Genomic DNA, 22,913 nt, shown 5'->3' with positions numbered 1-22,913 from the left:
ACCCCGGTGAAACTGAATCATATTTGAGAGATCAGGGATAAGCTTTGGATGTGCCGGTCGAGTCTTTTGGGGATACGTGGCGGTAATTCACCTTTACACGTCCTGTCAGACGTGCTGAGGCGATCCGCCACGGATTCAGATTCTTCTAAACACACAAGTCATTACAGCGTCTGGAGATGAATGACTGAGATCATTTATTCATTAACAGACTGACAGAAACATTGTGTACCAGAAATACACAGACCTTGAGCCAAATGAATACAATGAGATGGTGATTCATTACAGACTATTTTATTAAGCAGGACTGTAGTCATGGAAACACTCTTAGTCTCTAATGCTAGAAATTACGAACTAATACACTCTTTAAGAACCACCTTTTTTCACTCTTTATTTTGTATATATATGTGTAAATTTGACCAAATAACCTTTGTGGATTTCAGTGGAACTGGACAATGCTATATCTCATTAGCTTTAGTTCAGTTGCACCCTGTGCATGCTTAATAACTTCGATACAGCAGCTGAATGCATGGAATGACCATGAACTGCAGCTGCAAATGAATCGCATTCATTCGATTCGCTTTAGTTCTTTGTAAATGCAAAACTGAAAGCATTAATTAATCATTAATCTCTAATACTGCAGCTGTTACCCAAACAGGAAGACGCGAGAGAGGGAAAAATGTCTCAAGGTAGTATGGGAGTTTGAAAGGGAAGTGAGAGATGAGAGCAGTTCTTCATGCTGTAGATGCAAAGGTACCTGCATTCAGCTGTAACCAGCTGGAAACCAGCGATCTGATATTATTGATTATATGAGCTGTATGATTCATATTCTCCACAGAGAAATAGATTTTTAATGATAATGTATTAACTTTTAAACCATGCACAATTATGGATTTCCTTTAAAAAGCCATAAGTACATGTGATTTCAGCTTCATTATTAAGAAAAAAATAAAAAAAAGTCTAATAGACATGCTGGAGAATATTCTCCACTATCCTGACCAGTGATCTATGTACATTCACAAGTTTAAGGGGACATTTCATAGGCATAATGGTTTTTATACTGTATCGACTGTATTTTCTCATCAACCATTTTGTGCAGTAAAGCACTTCTGATTGGCTACATGGGACTTTAAATATGTGTGCGGACCATTCATCGAAAAAAAATGAAATATAAACTAAGCTCAAATTCACGATGGCCAACTCTAAACTCTAGAACATGGCTCCAAAAATGATTAGCTAAAGAATTAGAGAATAAAGGTTATTATTAATAAGGCTGTCTTATTGTCCTTTGGAAATCTAAATGGATCCTTTATTCTAAAGAGTCATGTTCACTTACAGTGCACTAATAAAATAATGTACCTGACAAAAAACATAGAGTATGAATCTAAGATGGACTCATTCTGGCCATAGGGGAATATTGCATGTAATTTCTGATGAAATGGAGCATATACAAATGACATGTGAGAGTGAGAGATAAAGAAACACTACACACACACATACCCAGTTGCACCCTCTGGCTGGAGCTGCACAGGAGTAATGCTCTCCTCTCATAATAAAGATGTCCACATCTTACATCCAAGTTGCTCTAATATACCGGAGAGAATATTTATGGCACATCCCTGATTTGTTTGCTGTTATTAATGGGGCAGGGAGGAAGGAAGTGTTCTGTGGCTGCCAGAGCAATATCTGACCTCCGAGAGTGCATTAAATCAAGGCATTAGGGCCTGTGTTAATAAAAAGTATAGCCGAGGCGGAGCACCTCGGCCAAAACAAACACACCCCAGACACAACAAGCAAACTGCCCAGGTTTCCAGCAGCACAGGAAGGAGAATTAATATTGGGCTTTAATCTGCCATATTAGGGCAGCGACCTGCCACGGTTGACTGTAAATGTGAAGAAGATCTCTGCAAAGCCTCTGGGTGAGCTCTGCTCAGAGATGATTCGAAGTGCATGTCCATCACACTGAGACCCAGGCCAATGCCCTGAGTGCAGGTCACAGAGGTTAATGTGGTGATTGTACATGGTGGTTCTTAAAAATAAAGCTTCCAATTAGTGGCAAAATGGGTTTTACAGCTGGACACCACCGCAAAACCTTTTCATTTACATTGCTCATTACAAAACCAGTTACATATGTTTCAGAGGTTTCATATGCAAGTTGGCAAGATTAAAACCAATATCGTCTGTTTCAAACTTCCACATTACATCTTTAGGCTAAAATAACATAACAAATTCAAATCCAGGTTTAGAATATTAAAGATTTATTATAAAATTATATATATATATATATATATATATATATATATATATATATATATATATATATATATATACACACATTTGGACACACCTTCTCATTCAAAGAGTTATCTTTATTTTCATGACTATGAAAATTGTAGAGTCACACTGAAGGCATCAAGGGCTATTTGACCAAGAAGGAGAGTGATGGGGTGCTGCGCCAGATGACCTGGCCTCCACAGACACCGGACCTGAACCCAATCCAGATGGTTTAGGGGTGAGCTGGACCCCAGACAGAAGGCAAAAGGGCCAACAAGTGCTAAGCATCTCTCGGGGAACTCCTTCAAGACTGTTGGAAGACCATTTCAGGTGACTACCTCTTGAAGCTCATCAAGAGAATGCCAAGAGTGTGCAAAGCAGTAATCAAAGCAAAAGGTGGATACTTTGAAGAACCTACAATATGACATATTTTCAGTTGTTTCACACTTTTTTGTTATGTATATAATTCCATATATAATTCCACATGTGTTAATTCATAGTTTTAATGCCTTCAGTGTGAATCTACAATTTTCATAATCATAAAAATAAAGAAAAATCTTTGAATGAGAAGGGGTGTCCAAACTTTTGGTCTGTACTGTAAAAAAAAAAAAAAAAAAAAAAAATTATATTAATATATATATATATATATATATATATATATATATATATATATATATATATATATATATATATATATATATATATATATTATTAAAGCAATAAATCCATGATACTTCTTTTTTGCTCAAAATGCAAATACATCAATTGAATCAATATGAAAGTTATTTTCATATTGAAACTGATGAAAATACACAGCATTGATAGTTGATCCACATATGACAGCCTCTGAACTTGGACACTGGACTATCACTCAATCTAAAAGGATGTGATTTACTGGTACTATTAAATCACAGAACCGGTTTTACTGAAGACATGCTAATGACAATCACATGTGATTTATCGTGCAGCGCTGGTTTGTTGATCAAAAAGTACAAAGTAGTTGAGTAAAACTTAAATGTGGAGTGTATTCAAAGTGGCACGATCATATATGCCACTTTAGCTTCTTCTGTTTCTTCTACAATCAAATGTCAGTTTTGCTAACATTTTTTTTTATTGGATTTGTAACAACCCTATATTGTATTATTATATTAAATTAAATTATTAATACAACGTAAAAAAATAATATGAAAGATGCATTTAATGCAGTTAAGGAAAATGGCCTTTAAATAGGCAAAAATTATCTAGAAATCAATTCAAATAAATTATAGTGTGCAGTAACTTTAGTCATATTAAATATAATTTCCCAAAAACAAAATTGTGGGATAGACACACACACACACACACACACACACACACATACACACACACATATTAGTTCTTTCTGGTCCTCAGATCTGATTCGCTGATAACAATGTTATATTAGAGTCCAGCAGATCCCCATCAGCCTTTTCACCATTTGTATCACTGCGTTTGTGGTATTTCTCACAGGAAGTGTCATGGCGGACTCCTACTGTAAATCCACTATAATAAAAAATAATTCAGATGCAGGTAATCACACTCGCAGAGTCTATCTCTCTCTCATTATAATCTATTTCACATAATACACTGCTTTTAAAACAGTAATACAATAAGCTTTCAGTGAAACAACTTAACATTCCTTTGTTACTAGTTTTAAAGTGACACTTCCAAATTAGTAACAGAGGTTTGGGCTCAGCTGTTGAAAACTGTCAACTTTAGATTTTAATCTGTGGCAGATGGAAGTAGTTCTGCACAAAAGAGGGCTTTAAAAGATTGTTGTTTCTATGTACCGTATGACTTGCTATTCTAGCATCACTGATGTATTATCATAATTTTGTTCATATTTTGAACTATATTTTATTTTATATTTTCAGATTTCACTTTAATATTAAAGGTTCAGTAATAATGTTGTGTTTTTGCCATTTTTACTATTTTTTTTTATTGTCCATATAGTATTTATTAACATTATTATTATTATTGGTTTTAGATTATTTTGTTGAAAATTATAAATGTTGCCTTGACAAATAGCTTTTATTTAGGTTTGCCCTAAAAACACAACAAAACAAAACAAAAATTAAGTAAAACAAATTGCATGATGCTCCTGTATATATGGTGATAATTTACTCCAAAACCCAAATGTTTTGTGGCCTGTAGCACAAAGCAGTTTCAGTTTTGACCCAGGTAGGTTCATGTTTAGTTTGAGCAAACTCTGAGATTCTTGGCTCAAGAAGGTGGGTTAGTTTTGAGCAGGTTTCGTCACCATCGTAGTTTACGCTACACAGCTACCCTGCTCTGGAGCAGGTTTTATTCCGGTTTAGAGATCGCAAACCTAAAATGGACCAATCATCTGTGAGCAAACGGACAGATATCTAATGCAATTAAGTCATCCCCCGTACCTCTCGCTCCAAATTAAAGCAGTTTTCATCAACGAAACTGGGTGAACTAATCTATTAGCTGATGATACCTAGAACAACACGCTGATCTGCCAAACCTACAATACAGCACCAATAACATTTCTAACTGTAAAGCTAAATTTACAAATAAATACAAATAAAATAAAAACATGACAAGAGCCATTAAAGGTTTAATGATCTACACATTTCACAGCAAGTGTCTCTAAAATGAAGCCTTGCATTCACAGTGATTTTGTGACAGATGTCTGTTTTCATTTTGACAGACATTGGGTACGAGCATGTGGGTGGAAATCATAAAAGCTCGCCTGGACAGTGCCTGATTGCCGCTGAGAATTTGAGCATTTCCTAAGCCAGAATCAATGTGTAAAATAAAGTGTCTGAAAAGCGTCTACTATAAGCAATCTGCGTCGCAGCTGTGGTCACTTTTAGTATAACTTACAATGCTAAGCAGCACATGGACTGACGGAACTTTCTGTTATTGTGCTTGTGCCATGGGAGGCTTGATTACATTCATTATCACAACAGGACTGCTTCACTGAGTTGCCATAATTGACAGAACATGTGGTGAACTTGGTTGTGTCTTTCATTTGAGAATAATGCAAAAGGCAAAAAGAAAAGTGCACAGTGTCAGGGACAGGATGAAATAAAAGCTAAAAAGCAAAAGGGACATGTAAAGCACAGTGGGGATTCTTTTGCTTTAGGTAGGTGGCATGGTCATTTCATTTCCATGTCACTTTCTGGTGTATACTTCAATTAAAATAATGGTAATGCTGTCCAAACTTTCAGGTTCGCTTCAGCAACTTTTATGCACCCATATTCATGTGACCTCTCTTTTAATGCCATTTGTTCTATAAATACTTTCTAACTTCATTGTGAATCTATCATATCTACAGCTTCCCTTAGTTTTTATGATACAGTTAAGTGTCCTAAACAACAAATGCTTTTAATCTCTGTGCATTTATTCCTCAGTGACTTCACTCCTTCAGACCCCAGACTAAAGATATCATGAATTGAAAGTAGAGAATTGATGAACCAAATTTCCCTCTACTATGTCTATTTCTTGCGTCATGCATGCTATTGTAAGATAAATATTGAGACAAAGCAATGCAGCGTGAACCAGTTCTGTGCAGTTCTGTGTGTGCTATGACCACAGATCTGTATTGATTCAGTAGCTGAAGGTGTATTTGAACAAACTATTGGGAAGATTACAGGCGCAAAAGTGTATAACACGGTTTAAATCCTAAGCATTTCAAGACTCAATGTTAAGCATGCTACAACCTATTTCAATTCAAATAATACATAAAAAATTAAAGGTGGCAGAGAATGTTTACCCCGTTCGCTCTAATGTTACTCATACAGCATGTAAAGACAGTAATATCAACATCTAATCTAAAATCTGAACACCACACACACACACACACACACACACACATACACACACACCTTATGGCTATTTAAAATCTGTATCTGTATCTGTATAAGGATTATTTACATGAAATAAAATAAAATAACTTATGAAATATTAAAAATAGATTACTTTTTATTTTGGTTAACATTTCAACATTTCTCTTTTTCATTAAGTTCAGTTTGATGTAAGTAAGATATAAAATCTAAAACTCTAAAAATCTAAAAATGATGAATCCATTATTAACAATGCAGATACAAATAAAATAAAAATAAAAATACTGCAAATTGATTACAAAATTCCACATGGAACAGGAATATATAAACTCTACTATCTATTCAATTGAACTTTTAAAAATATTCAAAAAGAATTTAAGGAAAAAAACTATAATAGTATTTCTGTCATACTTATATAACTCTGATATTCATATAATGGATTTTGGAAACACTTTAATTTAATTTAATTATTTAAAGAATTTTCCCTCAATAAACTGCTAATTCGCTGCTTATTAATAGTTAGTAAGGTAGTTGTTAAGTTTAGGTATAGGGTACAATCTAAAAGGAATCTAAAATATGGTCATGCAGAATAAGGCAATAATATGTGCTTTAATAAACAATTAATATGCTAGTAATATGCATACTAATAAGCAACTATGTAATAGTGAGAATTGGTCCTTAAATTAAAGTGTTACTGAGTATTCTGATAGATTTGCACAAACACATTCATTTGAATGTTTGGAAACCAGTTACAATGATGAATTGTATTCAATGTTGTTGATACAATTTGGCACACCACTGCTGCTTTCGGGCTGTTTTATTCATGATATTGACCATTACTCAAATAGAAATGGCAAACTGACCTTGAGTTTCCCATTTAGGATTGTGTTTCAAACTAAACACAACTCTCTGTGTTATCTGTGCTCAAATTTGCTGTAACTTCCCGTAACTCAGCTTTCACAGTGGCCCAGTGGTACTTGATGTCAAATAATCCTGTCAAACATAGCTACAAAGGTAGCGCGAACGCACGCGACAATAGTCAAATCCCAGAAACCCTGTGTGTATCCACCCAAAGGCGAATTCTACGAGAACTAAGCAAACAGAAACTCACTGTCTCAATGTGCCTCAGCCCTAGGCATCTATCAGCATTGAAAATGTTTTACAACACTTTGACACCTCAAAACCATGCAAATGTTTGTGAGAAGGTAAAGAACAGAAGGAACTGTCAAAAAAGTGCCAACATGTTATGAAGAAATAGGTACATTACAAGCGTCACAAATTAAACTATCTGTTATTAAATACTAGGTATACCATTCTCTCCTCTGGCAACGCTCTGTTGGTTAACTAATTATCATGCCACATTCATTTTCTGCGCCCTGAAGCGTTTGCTGGATTTACCCATGGTGGATTGCGCATGAGTTCGGCTAGTTTATTCCAAAACACAGCTCTATGTGAGCAATTCAGCGGATCTGTGGCTGCACTCTAAAAAATAGTTAGTGTATTAGGTACAAGTACAGTAATAGTTCTATTTAGATCCACTGCATCCTGTAGAACCCTTTTATGCTGAATGGTTCTTTGTATTAGTGTTTGGGGTTCTTTAACCCTGTTGAAAAAAAACAGCATATGCTGTTTAGGTATGTTTTGACGCTGGAATGCTGGTTTATGCTGGTCCTTTTGCTGGTTTATGCTGGTCCTTTGCTGGTCCTTTTGCTGGTTTATGCTAGTCCTTTGCTGGTCCTTTTGCTGGTTTATGCTAGTCCTTTGCTGGTCCTTTTGCTGGTTTATGCTGGTCCTTTTGCTGGTTTGTGCTGGTCCTTTGCTGGTCCTTTTGCTGGTTTATGCTGGTCCTTTGCTGGTCCTTTTGCTGGTTTATGCTAGTCCTTTGCTGGTCCTTTTGCTGGTTTATGCTAGTCCTTTGCTGGTCCTTTTGCTGGTTTATGCTAGTCCTTTGCTGGTCCTTTTGCTGGTTTATGCTAGTCCTTTGCTGGTCCTTTGTTGGTCTATGCTGGTCATGAGCTGACAAAGGACCGGCATAAACCAACAAAGGACCAGTTCAAACCAGCAAAGGACTAGCATAAACCAGCATCCCAGCATCAAAACATACATAAATAGCATATGCTGTTTTTCTTTCAGCAGTGATTCCCGCCCCTTTTTTTTAAATCTGTAACTGACAAAGCTCCTCATTACTGATTTTCTTGAGCTCAGTGATCCAAATACAGACTGTCAACACACTCTCAACAGGTAAATTATTTCATTCTTTAATTTAAATAGAAATGTAACTTTAAAATTGTAACTGGTTTCCAAACAAACATGTTTAATGTTCCCATAACCTCATCCTCTTTAGAGAGAAACTGCCATTTAATCACAACAAATTGATGGACTTAAAGGATTTATAAAGGATTGTAAAGATATTTCACTGGAACTTTGTCCTCATCACATCTTTTTCTTGTTTTACTTATTTATGTATGTATTCATGTTATGTCTACTGTCAACTGTTGTTAAGAGCACTGACATTATTGCTACGTGAATGTCACATAGATAAAAATAGTTCCTAATTCTGCTGTTATTGTTGTTGTTTTAATGTAAAGTCCCCCTCCCCATAATGTTAGATCACTGTTATTTTTGCTACAATTTCACGTCATTAAATAAAATAAATATACCTAATTGACACAACATGCTGTTGTTGATGTTTTTATGAAAACCTTAATAGAAGCTATAAGATATTATAAGACCAGGCAAATAGAGGGGTAAAAAAACAAAACAATAGTAATAAATAGTTTATTCAAATACACATTAACAAAACTAATATTAATGATATAAATATACTAATATTAAAGAAAATAAAAATATAATTTAAAGGTTATTTATAGCACCATTAAGGTTCTATATAGCCCTTTCAAAGCATGGAACCCTATAAAAAGGGTTCTACTGTATTAAGCACCAAAAAGATTCTGCTATTGTTACAAGCTGACAAACCGTTTTCTGGGTACTGTTTAGGACCATTTTTCTTAATAGTGTATGCAAACCCAAGGGCTGCTGGGATTGCTTCATTTACATTCCACAGATTGCATCAGGAATTCTGAAACATTTTCCTTTTTCCGCCTGTTAATTAGGGACAGCATGCACCGAAAGAGATATGCACTGACACGTAAGCACAATAGCAGCATCACAGGCGAGTCCCTAATTAGTGAGCGTTAATGACTACAACACATGCTTGACCGTGATATTCTATCAATCAGTAACCACAGCCATTTTTCTCCGGCTGCTTCCTTCTCATTTGATGGTCAGGCGTCTGTGCGTTTTGCATTGAGTGGCAGTCGTTGCAGCAAACGCTCCTTTCCATCCATCCGAGGACATGTTTACAAAGCTTTCATTTCTGAACGATTCTTGACCCGTCGCGCGCCCCCAGCGTGACGTTGATTAGGAGGTTTGTCAGTAATAAACTGGAGAGCCCCATTCCTTCACAAACCTGTATTCATTTAGTTCTGCCAAGTTATACAGTGCCATATCTCTGCAGGAAAATCCAGCATGACATGAGAGCGAATTTTGCCCTTTTAAAAAGAGGGTTAATCTTTCTTTCTTTCCCACAGCAAGCTCAATCTCTCTCCGGCCCGCATGGCTCTTGTGATCCCGGGCTGCTGCAGTAAATTAAATTAAATAAACCCATTAGTTACAGCACTGCTACCTTCTCACCTCTACCCAGATGCGCTTTCATGGTTTGCTGGCATTTTAAAGCAACCGGAGGACTGAGTATATGGAAGCTGTCATTGGAAAGTGACCTTGAATGAGCAGAACCGGGTTCATTGTTAATCGGGGGTGATCAATTAAAACTTTAACACATTTCCGACTGTGTTTTTTCAGGTTAATTTTAAAAATGCACAAGTATTACAAAAGTAAATCAGAGTTGAGGTGCTTTCAAATATGAAGAGGCAGGTGAGAGGAAAAATGGGGGTGGATGGCCGTGAAAAAGCGAGTCTGCGTCACTGCAAACACGTTAAAAAGTGTGGCATGAGTAACTGAGTGGAGATCACCAATACATCAACATGCTGGCAGCCTGAACTGCACGTCCGAGGGGAGAGAGAATTTATTATTTCTTTCACATGATTTCATTCCGTCTGTTGTTTTAAAACATGAAAATGTGTATTAATAAAAGGACTAAATTGACTAAAGCTGGGAGAGAATTTCAAAGAAGATCAACGGTGAACAAAGATCTTTTAAAGTACATCATCCAGTGAATAATTCTCCCTCAATTTCCCAGTTTGCCTCATAAAAACAGGAAAACTCATCTTTGTGCCTTATTTTGAACACTGCTGGTATTCAAAATTGTTTCCTTTTACACAAAGACGCTTCGAAATCTTGAAAAATAGCATAATCACAGAGGAGGTGTGCAATATAGTGTAACAGTTGGGTTCTGGCAGTAAAACTCCCATTATTTGTCTCCATAGAGAAAATTGCAACAATTCTATAGAAACCTTTCAAGATGTTCTGTACATACTATGAGCTACTATGAGCTCAGAGGTCATTAAACTACTCCGTGTGTTTCTGTTCAAGCTGTTAATTTGAACTTAAAAATTTGAATATTTAATAGCAAAGTAACAGGTGAGGAATCATGAATAGTAAAGAAAGAAAAATGGACCAGCAAGCAAATCAGGATGCAAGAGCTCAGCAGTGTTGTAATTGATTGATATTGTAAGAAGGGCTGATTCAGAAAGACGGAGAGTAAGATGCAATTGCAACATAAAACATTTATTAACAAACAACAAACTAAATCCAGGCAAAGGGAGACACGGGCAAAAATATAGTACATTCAAACACAGGGAATAGCAGGAAAGAACTGAACAGCACACATAAAACATCCACAAGGGACAACACCAGACCCTGACCAAGGGAAACACTGAGGTATAAATACACAGAGGGCTAACAAAGAACACCTGGGGAACTTTAATATTGTGAAATATTATAACAGTTTAAATAAATTGTCTTTATTTTAATATATTTTACAGCAATAATTTATTCATGTTATGTAAAGCTGAATTTTCAGCATCATTACTCCGGTCTTCAGTGTCACATGATCCTACAGAAATCATTTTAATATGCAGATTTTCTGCACAAGAAACATTTCAGATTATTATAAATGTTGGAAACAGTTGTGCTGTTTAGATATACAGATAGATATATTAGTTTATTTAAATTTATCATGCACAATGAAATGCTATTTCATGCATACTGAGTTTTTTACACTGTTAAAGAGTTGGATTCCCATGCTAAACATGGACAAAGTTTCAATAATTAAGTTGTACGTTAATACTCCTTCCGGTTTTTCACAAGTTTCGGAAAGTTTTTTTCGAGTATGGCTCTGTGTGACGTTAGATGGAGCGGAATTTCCTTATATGGATCCTGAGGGCACGTCTGCCGGAAGAGCGCGCGCTCCTGTATAGCAGAGCAGAGAGAGGCTGAGCACAGCCTGATCAGAACGAGCGCGTCGCGAAAAGTCACGAAAAGTCACAAAAGAAGTGTGATTTTGGTTGCCAGGGCAAGACAACCCTGCACAGATTACCAAAAAAAAAACAGCATTAAGGGACAAGTGGATGGAGTTTATTTTTACAGAGCATCAACGGAGTTGTGCAAGTGTTTTTGTTTGTTCCCTGCATTTCGAAGATGCTTGTTTTACAAACAAGGCCCAGTTTGATGACGGATTTGCGTATCGTTTATTTCTTAAGGATTGATGCAATCCCAACGAAAAAGGGTCACGATCGTGTGTTTGAACCTCAGGCGGTGAGTAAAACTGCTTCAAATATCTCTGCCTCCTTGTTAGTGCGTCCCCTCCCATGCCGGAGACCCCGGTTCGAGCCCCGCTCGGAGCGAGTTGTTGCTGCTGCTGCTCTCGTTCAGTTTCAGCCTCGGTATCTGATTCTGGATCATAAATAAACGGCTGAATCTGACTGTTAGCCATGGTTTGTTTTGGTTGGTTTTGTCCTCACGGTAATGTCACAGCTTCCAAACGCTCTCAACACAAAAGCCTACTCGCGCTCGTGATTCTTTAGCTCCGCCAAAACGTCACGCCTCCAGCCGGTCGTGTTTTTCAGGGAAAAATCGGTACAGACTATTTTTCTCTTATGAACATAATATAACTAAAGACTTTTTGGAGTTATGAAGGATGCAGTACTACTCTATAGGTACTCAAGATTTACAGGATATTGAGTGAAAACGAGCATTTCACCCCCCCTTTAAGACAGAAACGTCCACTACAGTGAGAGCTTTAATTTTACTAACAAATGAGACAAAATGCAATTGGGGGTTCACTCCCTTTCAAACACTGTGTGTACTACTCATACTACCATTCAGGTATTGTCAAGAAATGAAACGGTTTAAATTAAATATAAAAAAGCAACACTTTCCATTTATACTGTTACTAGGCAGGCATAAAACAAGCAAAGCATGTCAACAAAACAATGCCCAAACTGACATCTCAAATGCCAATAATCCAAATTACCCCAGCAAAACAATCACCTTCTGATACACCAATTAGCAATTAACATAATCCTTAAAAGCATCCTTTTTCATCTCATCAGCTTAGTCCAGGTCTCAAAGGACACTTGGCACATGCGACAGCTGCTGCATAAAAACTATTGTGAGCAGAGCTGATTGTGGGAGATTCTCATGTGGTGTTTGATTAATGGCGTGTGCATATAATTGATGGCAGGCAACATGAAACCTCAATAGAGAATGGCACAGAAAAAGTCCCTAAAAAACATATTCAAAGTCACATAAGAACAGAACACCACCAGAACTCAAGTGTGTTGAAACTGTTGCAGTCGGTTTGCACTTCCAAAATGCCATCCCTACATTGTTTCACACTATGCTAAAATTATTCTAGCTGAATACCTCATGGTGATTTCAGGCAAGGAAAGGCACATGAATAAATAAACAACAGAAAGCAACGAGAAACTTCAAAGGCGATGGGACAATCACAGCAAACAAGCTTCTGGAAGCCAATGAACGTGTTTGTCTTTGTTTGTGACAGTGACTCAGGGGTGTTAACAGAGGAATTAGCTCACACCTACAGAGTGTAAGCACATCTCACCGCCATAATTGAATTAAGCCTGTCACAATCTTCTAAGCTGCGTACATTATTGAAGAAACGGTTGGTGTGAGCTATGTCACAGATCATTCACAAAGCAGCACTGCTAAAAAGCGGTCTTTCTCGTTTGTTCATTCAGATTCAGTTGTTCGCAAAATGGAGAACACCTTCATTTGTAATTTAGCGTTCCCCTGGCAAAATGTTTAAAAGAATAGTTCAGTCAAAAATTTACATTTTGACACTGTTTATTCTCACTGGTCCAAAGCCATATGGGGTTATCATTTCCATTGGAAACTTTGAACATTTTCATAAAGAATCGCACAGAACAAGTTCATAGTGAACCAGTGCTGTCAGTACCAAAAAAATATAGAAAAAGCACCATAAAGGATTGTAAAAGTAGCCAGTGTAACTTATTTCAAGTCTTTTGAAGCCAAATAATAAGCTTTCTCTGAGGAACAGACTTCATAACACTTGGAAATATACAATATATATTACATAGAAAGAAATCAAGTCTTTTCCCAAAACTTGGATTCGAGTGTTTGACTCATATGGATTACTTACTTGTACGATGTCTTTCTGAACTTTTTTAAAACATCATAGTTTTGGGTAAATTGACTTTCAGTGGAGGCCCAGAAATATCTTAGGTTTCATTATAAATACCTTCCTTGTCTTTCAAAGATGAACAAAATTCTGGTTCCAAAAAAAACAGGTTTCAACCTTATAAGGGTGTTTGTTAGTTTTTGTTTTAGTTTTTCTGAACTGTTCTTGTGTGTCAAGGGCTGCATAACAATTCTTCAGAAATTCCTGCAGGAAAATAACAGCATACAAGTGTAGAACAACATGAAGGTGAGTAAATGATGACAGCCATCTCACTTTTAGGGGAACTATTCCTTTAACTAGAATCCTCTATCTGTCAGAGCCATATGGTGTATTAGGATTTCTGTGTACTGTGTCAGATGTCACAGAGAGATGCAGGTGAAGCCATGTGTCACATTCCTAGCAGGGAATCTGACTGTTTTCATCCCTACAGCTCCTCTGAGGAACAGTAAAGCCCTGCTACGATAAATGTCAGGTCAGAGGAGCAGCCGTGAGACACGCTAGAAGCCGCATGTTTGCCGTCGCGCCGTGGCTTCAACGTGTCAAAGTTCCTGACTGAACTGCATTAGCTTGTCTTTGGGTCGTGTCTTGAGACTGTATCACTCACCCAATACGCAAAAAGGGAGGGGGAGCTGCAGGAAATGTAGGGAGAAAATTGGAATCTTGTCAAGGATGATTGACATGCCTATTTGTCCCAGGGAATTCTTATTCAGAGAAATTTTAAGATGGCTGTAAACCAGCTCTTTGTTGAATGAAATCATTGTTCCTTCTGACTGGAATCACATCATGGCAAATCCGTGGAAAGTAAATAATCCCTGAGAGAATTCGTTTAAGCTCAAAATGACTTAAGTTTACTCTTTATTTTTGGCTCAAAATAATTAATTTAATACTTGAGGCAGTGGCTGGGGCTACTAAAAAAAGCAACAAAGCTTAACCAGCCTCCATATCAGCTTTGCAACAAGGACAAGACTCAGGTTCTCATCCACAGACATGAAGCTGTGATTTAATGGCCGACTGTGTGACGATGCCAATATTTTAATGGCTGCAAATTAAATTGACAAATTAGATTCTTAGCGTAAGTGAATTAAACTTGTGGAATTGGATGAAGATCGTCACTTCAGAAACTTTCTAGCAGGATTCAGCCCAGCAGGCAGCAAGGATGTCTGTCAGAAAGAGCGAGGCGTTGAGGGCTGAGTATAAAAAGATGTATTCCAGAATCTTGACGGCGGGTGGATTTTCCTCTCTCGTCCTTCAAAGATAAAACGCGGTGATTCCATGTACAGCTCCGGTGCTGCAAAATAAATGGACTCGAATAACCCGGAAGCCCGACTTCTGAGTAAATTCCACAATATGAGCTAATTTTTCACCTTGATTCTTAAGGCCACGGAGAACCTTTCTCATAGACTGTGGTGCCATTTGAACACTTACACCTTAATGCTCTTTGACTTTAAATCCCAGATGTAATTGAACTGTCAGGACTGCTGTCTGGGATTGTTTCCGGAGGGGCAAACAATATGCGCATGCCTTTCCGTGCAACCCTGAAAGCTGGATCCCGGAAGACGTCTACATATCATCAGTACGTCAAAACAAAGTATTAGCGCGAGTACATTCGCCATTTTTCAACCGTCAGCAACTGTATCTCAGCGTTGGAATGGCGAGATGTTCGCACCTAGCCAAAGGATGACAGGAAGGGCGATAAACATGTGAAGTGCCAGGACAGAAGCTCCTGCAGTCGCTGGGCTCTCTTGTGCTGGTGAATTTAATTAAGTGGAAATAGGGGGACGAGACAGACCTGACTGCAGCGGTCCACTCGCTCTCGACAGGCACAGGGGCATGCTGCTAATTAAAAAGTTTAATTCCACGACTGCCGTGTTGGCATCCGAGTACCCAGAGGTGCGTCCTTGCACGCCTTGGCGGAAGCTTATCAGGAGCAGGCAGATTGGGGCGTCCCATGGAGGTGCAGGGGCTAGGCTGTATGGAGAGAGATGGCATCCAGCTTGAGCTGGTAGGCGGCCCATCTCCTCTCACAGCTTCAAGCCAGCAGTGAGGAGGAGAGAGTCGAGTTGAACTGCAGCGTGGCGTGCTGAGGCAAGGTAAACAAGAGATAAACGGAGGATTTGGGTCCTGTCCTGCTTCGCTCAGCAGTGGATCTGCAACTTGCTCCTCCTGTCAGAGGCTAGCTCCTCGGCTTCTGACAGGAAGGAATCAACACTGCACACTGTTCATACTGCTTATAAACTCGCAGATGATTTGCTACACCAAGTGGCCCTAAACGTATCAGAACACTTAAGCCACACTTAAAAACGCATACATTTCATTGCATTAAACATCAAAGCAAATGGCATCTGCAAACAAGTGGCACTGAAGCTTTATCCAACTAACTTTACTTTTCAGGGCTATTTTTAAAAGTGTCGGGGGATTTTTATTCAACAGGTTCACACAGGTGTTCTGTCAGAGTAACAACAGGTGCAGCTCATCACATTAACTATGAATGTGATCTACCAGCATCTGAACCAGAAAGTGCCCATGTACTTACCAAATATTCATAATAAATAGTACTGTTTTTATAACTTAAAACCTTTTTCATTAAGCTGTCATTCTTAAAAATAAAATCATTTAAATGTAGTTTAGCTTAAACTATTATAATAATAACAACAACAATAATAATACATGTATTAAACTAGTATACATGACAAGAACACAAAACAAAATTATCAAATATATAAGGAAAATTTAAATAAAAACAGATTATATAAAATATTTTATATAATAAATAATGTCAAATTTTAATACAATTACAGTAATATAGTATCTTAACATTGTTTTGGAATGAGGCTGAATAAATTATGAATTCTCATCATTGTGTGAAGTATATATTTTTAGGAATTATTCAGTTTAAGGAAATATCTGCAAATAGTATCTTTTGGCATGTTGGTGCTGACCACTATCAAAATACTATAATTGCTTTCCATCTCTCAGTTCCAACAGCTTTGCACATACACTGTAAGTCTATAGGGCAAGCATGCAAGATGCTGCTGATAGAGCTTAACTTACCTTCACCTCCCAATATTCCTTTAAACTACAGATGTTGTGAGGAATGGGGTTCTGAATATCTGAAGTTCTTCTCTCCAGCAGGAAACAAGGGTCACCGGGGAATAAAAAGGTGGTGGAATTAGAGCGCTTCATTGTGTAGCCTTGTACGAGGCAAGAACAATGCGTGGGCTTCAGCAGTGTACAGCTCTCATTGATCGGAATGCATTTCATCTCCACCAAAAAGGAAGAGACCTTGGTGTAGGCAATGCTGAGTCTTTGCTATCTCTTGAAAGGCCACCTTTTTTTACAGGCTCACGACCAGACATAAAGATGGGAAAACTCTCCTGAGGTCAAATAGCCGAAGGATCTCCGGCTCTGAATATTGTGTGGGGGATTATTGAATAGAATGAATAAATAACAGATCAGAGAAGCCTGTAAAATGCTGCAAATGTCCTATTACAATTTCTTTTTTCTTTTCTTTTTTTGGCAATACCACATAGTAACCATAAACTATAATATACATCATTTTTGAATGCTTGTATCATTGAAAAAATGTCAACTATTATCACCCAGCACTACTCGAGAGTTGGAATGCTGAAAAACAGCAGTGTTTTGCCCTACAAATGGCTTGTCTCTGCATATTAAACTTGGATATGAGTCTTTTAACACTGTAAAAATTACACACTTCAGCTTTAACACTCTCGTTTTTACTTCCCTGCACTCCTTTAATCTAAAAGTGGACTCCAACAGTGGTGCGATTCATCTAATGATGCCGAGCTATTATTATTTGACAGAGGGAACACATTACCTACTCAGTTAAAGTGAGGCTTCTTTTAAAAGCAGACAGGAGTTTAACAGAGCATCCGGTCCTCCCTGACAAGCCTTTTAAACATTGCTTCGGGCTGTAAAGAAGAGGACCATTATATTTCAAGACTGAAAAGACTACCTAACTTCTCCTGATACAGGTGCCCAGCAAATGAAGTTCAATAAGCCTTTACCCCTGGATATTTATTCATGATGGCTTTAAAATGTAAAACCGACTTGTCTATGCATCTTTGCATAAAGCATATTTGTAAACCGAGTTGCCTTCTTATGGATAAACCACCTAAAAATCAACCTTTCCTATCCTTATGACTTTTGTGGAACATAAAAGAAGATATTTTGAAGAATTATTTTGTCCTTGCAAGTCTTACAACCACAGCTAAGTGTGAACTGAGCCACTTCTGTGAATGCAAATCAGTTTGCATGCATCTGGTGAGCCAATATTAAAACACAAATATTAAGGGTATGTTGTAATGTCATCAAATACAAGGTCCATCTTTTAATATAATATCAAATATTATCATTATTATTTTTTTTAAATACAGTTTGTTTGTAGTATATTATTGTTCAGCTTCACTTTGATGTATTGCACATCTAGCCCGACAGTTATTGCACTTGTAATATTGTTTCCTTCAGTGAGTATGGTAGTCCATTACATATTTGATATTCCTCCAAGCTACAAGTCATGTTCCAAGTGCATGCGGAAACAAATTTAAGGCCACTGAAGGGATTTTCTAGCCTCAGTAAAACACTAAAACACACAAGCACTCTTAGGTGTTATTTATATAAGCTTGTCATCCCCCGTTCTAATGAGCCCCACACAACGACTGTAATGAAACAGCTCGCATTAACACCCAGGCAAATGAAGGAATGTTACGAGTTCTGCTCGCTCCGAAGTGAATTGCGGCAGATGTTGCCTGGCCCCAAAGCTCTGAGTCACAGCCCAAGGCTAGCAGATCCAAGCGGATCCAGCACACGCCGCAGCATGACTTAATGCTCATTCACTCTCTACCCCTCAGACACTCTTTGTATGAGCGTCTCATCACCATAGGCAACCACTCGGATGAATGATGTTAGGTCTATGTAGAATAGCAATCCAAAAGAAAAACAGCCTGGCTGTAATAACCTCCACTGGCTCAGATCATAAACAGAGTGGAGAAATGTGAACTAGGAAATATCGCAGGCTGATGAGTCAAAGCATGTTGAGGGACACATACACCTGAGTAAGCACCTCGTGATTTGAGCGCACCTGGGAGTCAAAGCACTCAACGGAGCATCCACTGCACCTGGTTCTTGTGAGCAGTGATTGTGAACATGAATTCAGCATGAAATGAAACAGTCATGCTGCTGTAGTAATTATGTTAAAGCTGGACAAAAGCATCCGCTGCAGCCTGGAGCTCGGTTGCATTTGAATCATCCCATATGTATTAGTCTACTGACTAACTGTCTGACTGAAGCTTCTCTCAACAGCAAAATGGGAAAAAAAGCAAATGAACAAATCTACATTATGTGTAGACATACTCAAACGCAATACATAGGCCTGATAAAAATATATATATATTTTTTTTTTGTCAAATAAAGATGTATATTATTTTTTATTTTATGACTGTACTAAAATTGGATGTATATATCTGTCATTTAGCTGTACAATCATCTGATGTCTCCAAAAGCTTTGATCATCAAGACATTTTGTGCTACTGTAAAAGCGTGTTTTAATGAATTACTAGACCATTTTGAAAAATACAGTAATGGTAAATAATGTCTGCAATCTCTGAATGCAAGCGCTTTTTATAGTAAAGGAAGCAAAGAGAACTCAACCCTGATATTTGGGTCAATGACAAGATGTTTGTTGATGATATGTGGGCTTTGTCTGGATATATTAAATTACTTTTTTTTCTTCTTCTTCTTCTTTTCATGTCTGATTAAATTGTTACATTTTGCATCAGCAGTTTGGCATAATTTTTCATTATAATTGTGTTTGTCTTTTATTTTCTTGTTTTACATTATTAAGAATACAAATAAATTAACAAATAAAAAATAATAATATAATAAACTATAATGAACTAAAATAATAAATAAATAAATAAATAAATAAATAAATAAATAAAAATCCAATAAATCAGTCACTGTCATAAAAGAAGCCATTTTGTTGTCATGTGACAAGAAAACCATAAAACAGAGAGGTCTCCTGCATTCTCATGAATATTTTACATAGACCTATATACTGTGTGTGTGTAAAAATGTTTGCAAATTAAATATTAACAATAATAATATTAACGATAAGCATTTTACCCGAGATGAAATCAACTGTTTTGGTAAAAATCGGTATAAATCTTCTTCAAAAGCATATTAAAGTAAAGTCAAGAAAGAAATTGCATTTCCAAGAACTTTAAACTAGATTGCTATCGTGCGATCGGACATCATTATCTGTCATTGACCCATAAACAACACAACATAGAAACGTGAAGGGCGCACCTGTACCAATCCAGCCCCTTCTCGTAGTTCCTGTCAAAGAAGTGCGGCTCATTCCCAACGGCTCGCACATCGGGATGAACCCGCAAAGCTTCCAGCAGAGCCCTTGTCCCCCCTTTCTTCACTCCGATTATAATGGCTTGGGGCAATTTTTTAACCCCGTAATCCGAGGTGCAGTTCACCGCTCTCCTTAGCTCACTGTCCGTGGTGCTGAATTCTGGGGGCTCTCCAGCAGCAGCAGCGGCGGCGGAGCGCGTTGTAGCCGCCTGAGCTCGCACCCATCCCGCTGTCCTCTCGTCGATCCCCAAGCTATTTCTAACGCTCGAGACGGCGATGGTTTGCTCTGTGGCCGTCCTCTCGACGAACTCCTCGTCGAGGTAGACCTGGGAAGAGGTCGAGTAAAGTTTCTCCCTCAGCGTAACAAAAGTTGTCTCCTCTGTCACGAGCCTGCCCTGATAAACGTAGTTCTCCTGGAACTGGAAGGAGTTGTAACAGCTCATCAAGCTATAGAACAGATAGGTGACAGAAAGGGACAGGGTGAACATGAATAAGATCTTCCGGGGCACTTTAGAAGTAAAAACCGAAGTGCTGGACCAAAATGCCATCTCTGATAGCAGCGACCCTCTCAGAGAAGTGGCCAGACATGTTTCCACCCCAAGTCTCGCATGGACACTCAACAACAATAATCTGTCACCATCAACACCGCGAACATCTGAAAGTGCGAGGAGGATCCCGCGCTCTCCACGCGCGCTTCGCTCGAGGAAAACGGATCGTTAAAATTCCAGAAGAACGTCTCGAGTATCGATTTCTTATTCCGACGCTGACAGCCTTTGTCACAATTGATCGAAATGAACTTGCAGATGAGAACGGCTGCGGTCGGGCGTTCTTCCAAACGAGCAGCCCTCTCGGTTGTAGACTGAGGGTATTGATGCTGATGGAAGTCTTGGCATCTTAGAAGAAAAGGGGCAAAGACATAGCAAAGTCTCTGAAGTGATGTGCAGGGCACGTCTGCCCTCGATACCGCTTCTGGAATGCAGTTTTGACACCGCTGTCCTTCACACTGCTGATTTCAAGAGGCAATCGGCGCAAACGCTGGATCTTAATCCAAAAGAGGTGCTGATGTTGTATCACGCAGTCATCCTCCCACTGCTAATCCACTAACTTTGAGCGCTGGAGAGTGAGCAGCCTCGCCATAAATATTCATTGACTGCTCTCAGTGGCTGAGAGTGCAGCGCGCAGTCGTAACGCTTCGCGTTGATTGGTAGACGTGATTTGCGCATCAGCCGTGGGCTCATCCAAAAACCAGAATAATACTACAGTAAGAAACTGCTGCTACGTCTTACGCTTTCTACAAGATAACAGGGGAGGAAAGCATTAGACACGCATGTAATTTGATCAGACAAACAAAAATAAATTTCTATAGAATCTATTTTATATTTATTGAAAAATAAAAAATAAATAATACAAATCTCAACAGAAAATGTATTTAATAAAAAACGGATTAATATTTATATTTAAACTGATTTATAATATTAATATTTATTTTTTATCATTGAAATATTTTAATAATATTATTTATCTAATACAAAATAGTAAATTTTGCATAAACTAATATATAGTATATTCATAGCATTTATAAAACTTTTTATGGCTTTAATTACTGAAATTGTTTTTTTTTTTTTTTCAAATTTTATCAATAATCAAAGTGTCTGAATATTTACTGATCAAGACATATGAAGAATGTTTGGGGGTGCACTGAAAAAAAGAAATACACAAAAAATTAGAAAAAAAAAAAAAACGGTGAGTAGCATGTATAAAACGTGTTTTTCTTTTAAAACATACAACAATCTTTTTTCTTTTTTTTTTTTTTTAAGAGCTTACGTTTACAACAAAATAATTCTGTTACAGTGCAGTGGGTGTTTGCAAACCTGCTAGGTCTGTAATGCCAGCACCAGTGAAAGCAGTTCTGATAAGAGGAATATTACAGCAGCTATTTTAATATATTGCTTCCTTTGATTTTATCTGATATCACATTTATATTGTTATGACTAAATTTCTATGACAGAAGCACTAACTTTGGCCTATAAAGAGCAGCCCATGCCTGCTCTCTGCTGGCCTGAGAGATGCAGGACTAATCCATGCAACAACAGCACTGTGATTCTTCATGACAGTTACCTTAATGCACATTACATCTCATTAATGCACGGACTGCAGGAGTAACTGTATAGATGAGGAATGATTGAATGGGTTGATGCACGGATTTCTGGAATTCAGCAGTGTTCTTGTGGTATGTGTGCTGAATAATTCAACAATGGTAATTTCTTTATCTGTTGTTTTCCTTCTTCAACAGAGTTCTCTCAATAGAAGCACTAAAGCAATATTTACAGTGAAAATGCTCAAAATGTCAATTTATACATTTATCTCAAGTTATTGATTTGAAGTTATTTATTTTATTTATTTATTTTTTGCTACTGATTATGTTCCAAGGATAAGACATATGTATTTTGGGGAAACAAACAGATGACTTGTGAGTGGAACGATGTGTCCCCTTCCTTTAGATCCCTCCATTCATCACGTCCCTCATGTTATACAGCTTCCAGCTCAGAGCATCCATTAAAAGTAAGCATTTCATTTTCCTGATAAATCGGAGTTCCTGCAAGCTTCTTGTAGTTGGTTTTTGGAGGTTGTTTAAAATCAAGAACGATGTTTGAGCTCTGTATACTGTAAGCCTGCACATTTAAATATGTTTTAAACTGAGTGCACTGTACAATGTGTAGAGAAAAAAAAGAAACAGTGAAAAACAT

The 22,913-nt window shown here is 37.7% G+C and overlaps 1 protein-coding gene across 1 annotated transcript in view; it reads right to left on the bottom strand.

Annotated features, from left to right (window-relative positions):
• LOC127953252 (heparan sulfate glucosamine 3-O-sulfotransferase 4-like) overlaps positions 1-21,251 on the bottom strand; it is a 90,856-nt gene extending 69,605 nt beyond the window's left edge. Inside the window, exon 1 of the mRNA XM_052552262.1 lies at positions 20,113-21,251. Within this exon, the coding sequence (XP_052408222.1) occupies positions 20,113-20,714 (602 nt within the window). The 5' untranslated portion in view covers positions 20,715-21,251. The remainder of the gene's footprint in view (positions 1-20,112) is intronic.
• Positions 21,252-22,913: the final 1,662 nt, after the last annotated feature.

The sequence above is a fragment of the Carassius gibelio genome, chromosome B3 (genome assembly GCF_023724105.1).
Source record: "Carassius gibelio isolate Cgi1373 ecotype wild population from Czech Republic chromosome B3, carGib1.2-hapl.c, whole genome shotgun sequence".
Lineage (NCBI taxonomy): Eukaryota > Metazoa > Chordata > Actinopteri > Cypriniformes > Cyprinidae > Carassius > Carassius gibelio.
The sequence above is the reverse complement of the archived record's forward strand: the minus strand, read 5'-3'. Positions and strand labels throughout refer to the sequence as shown.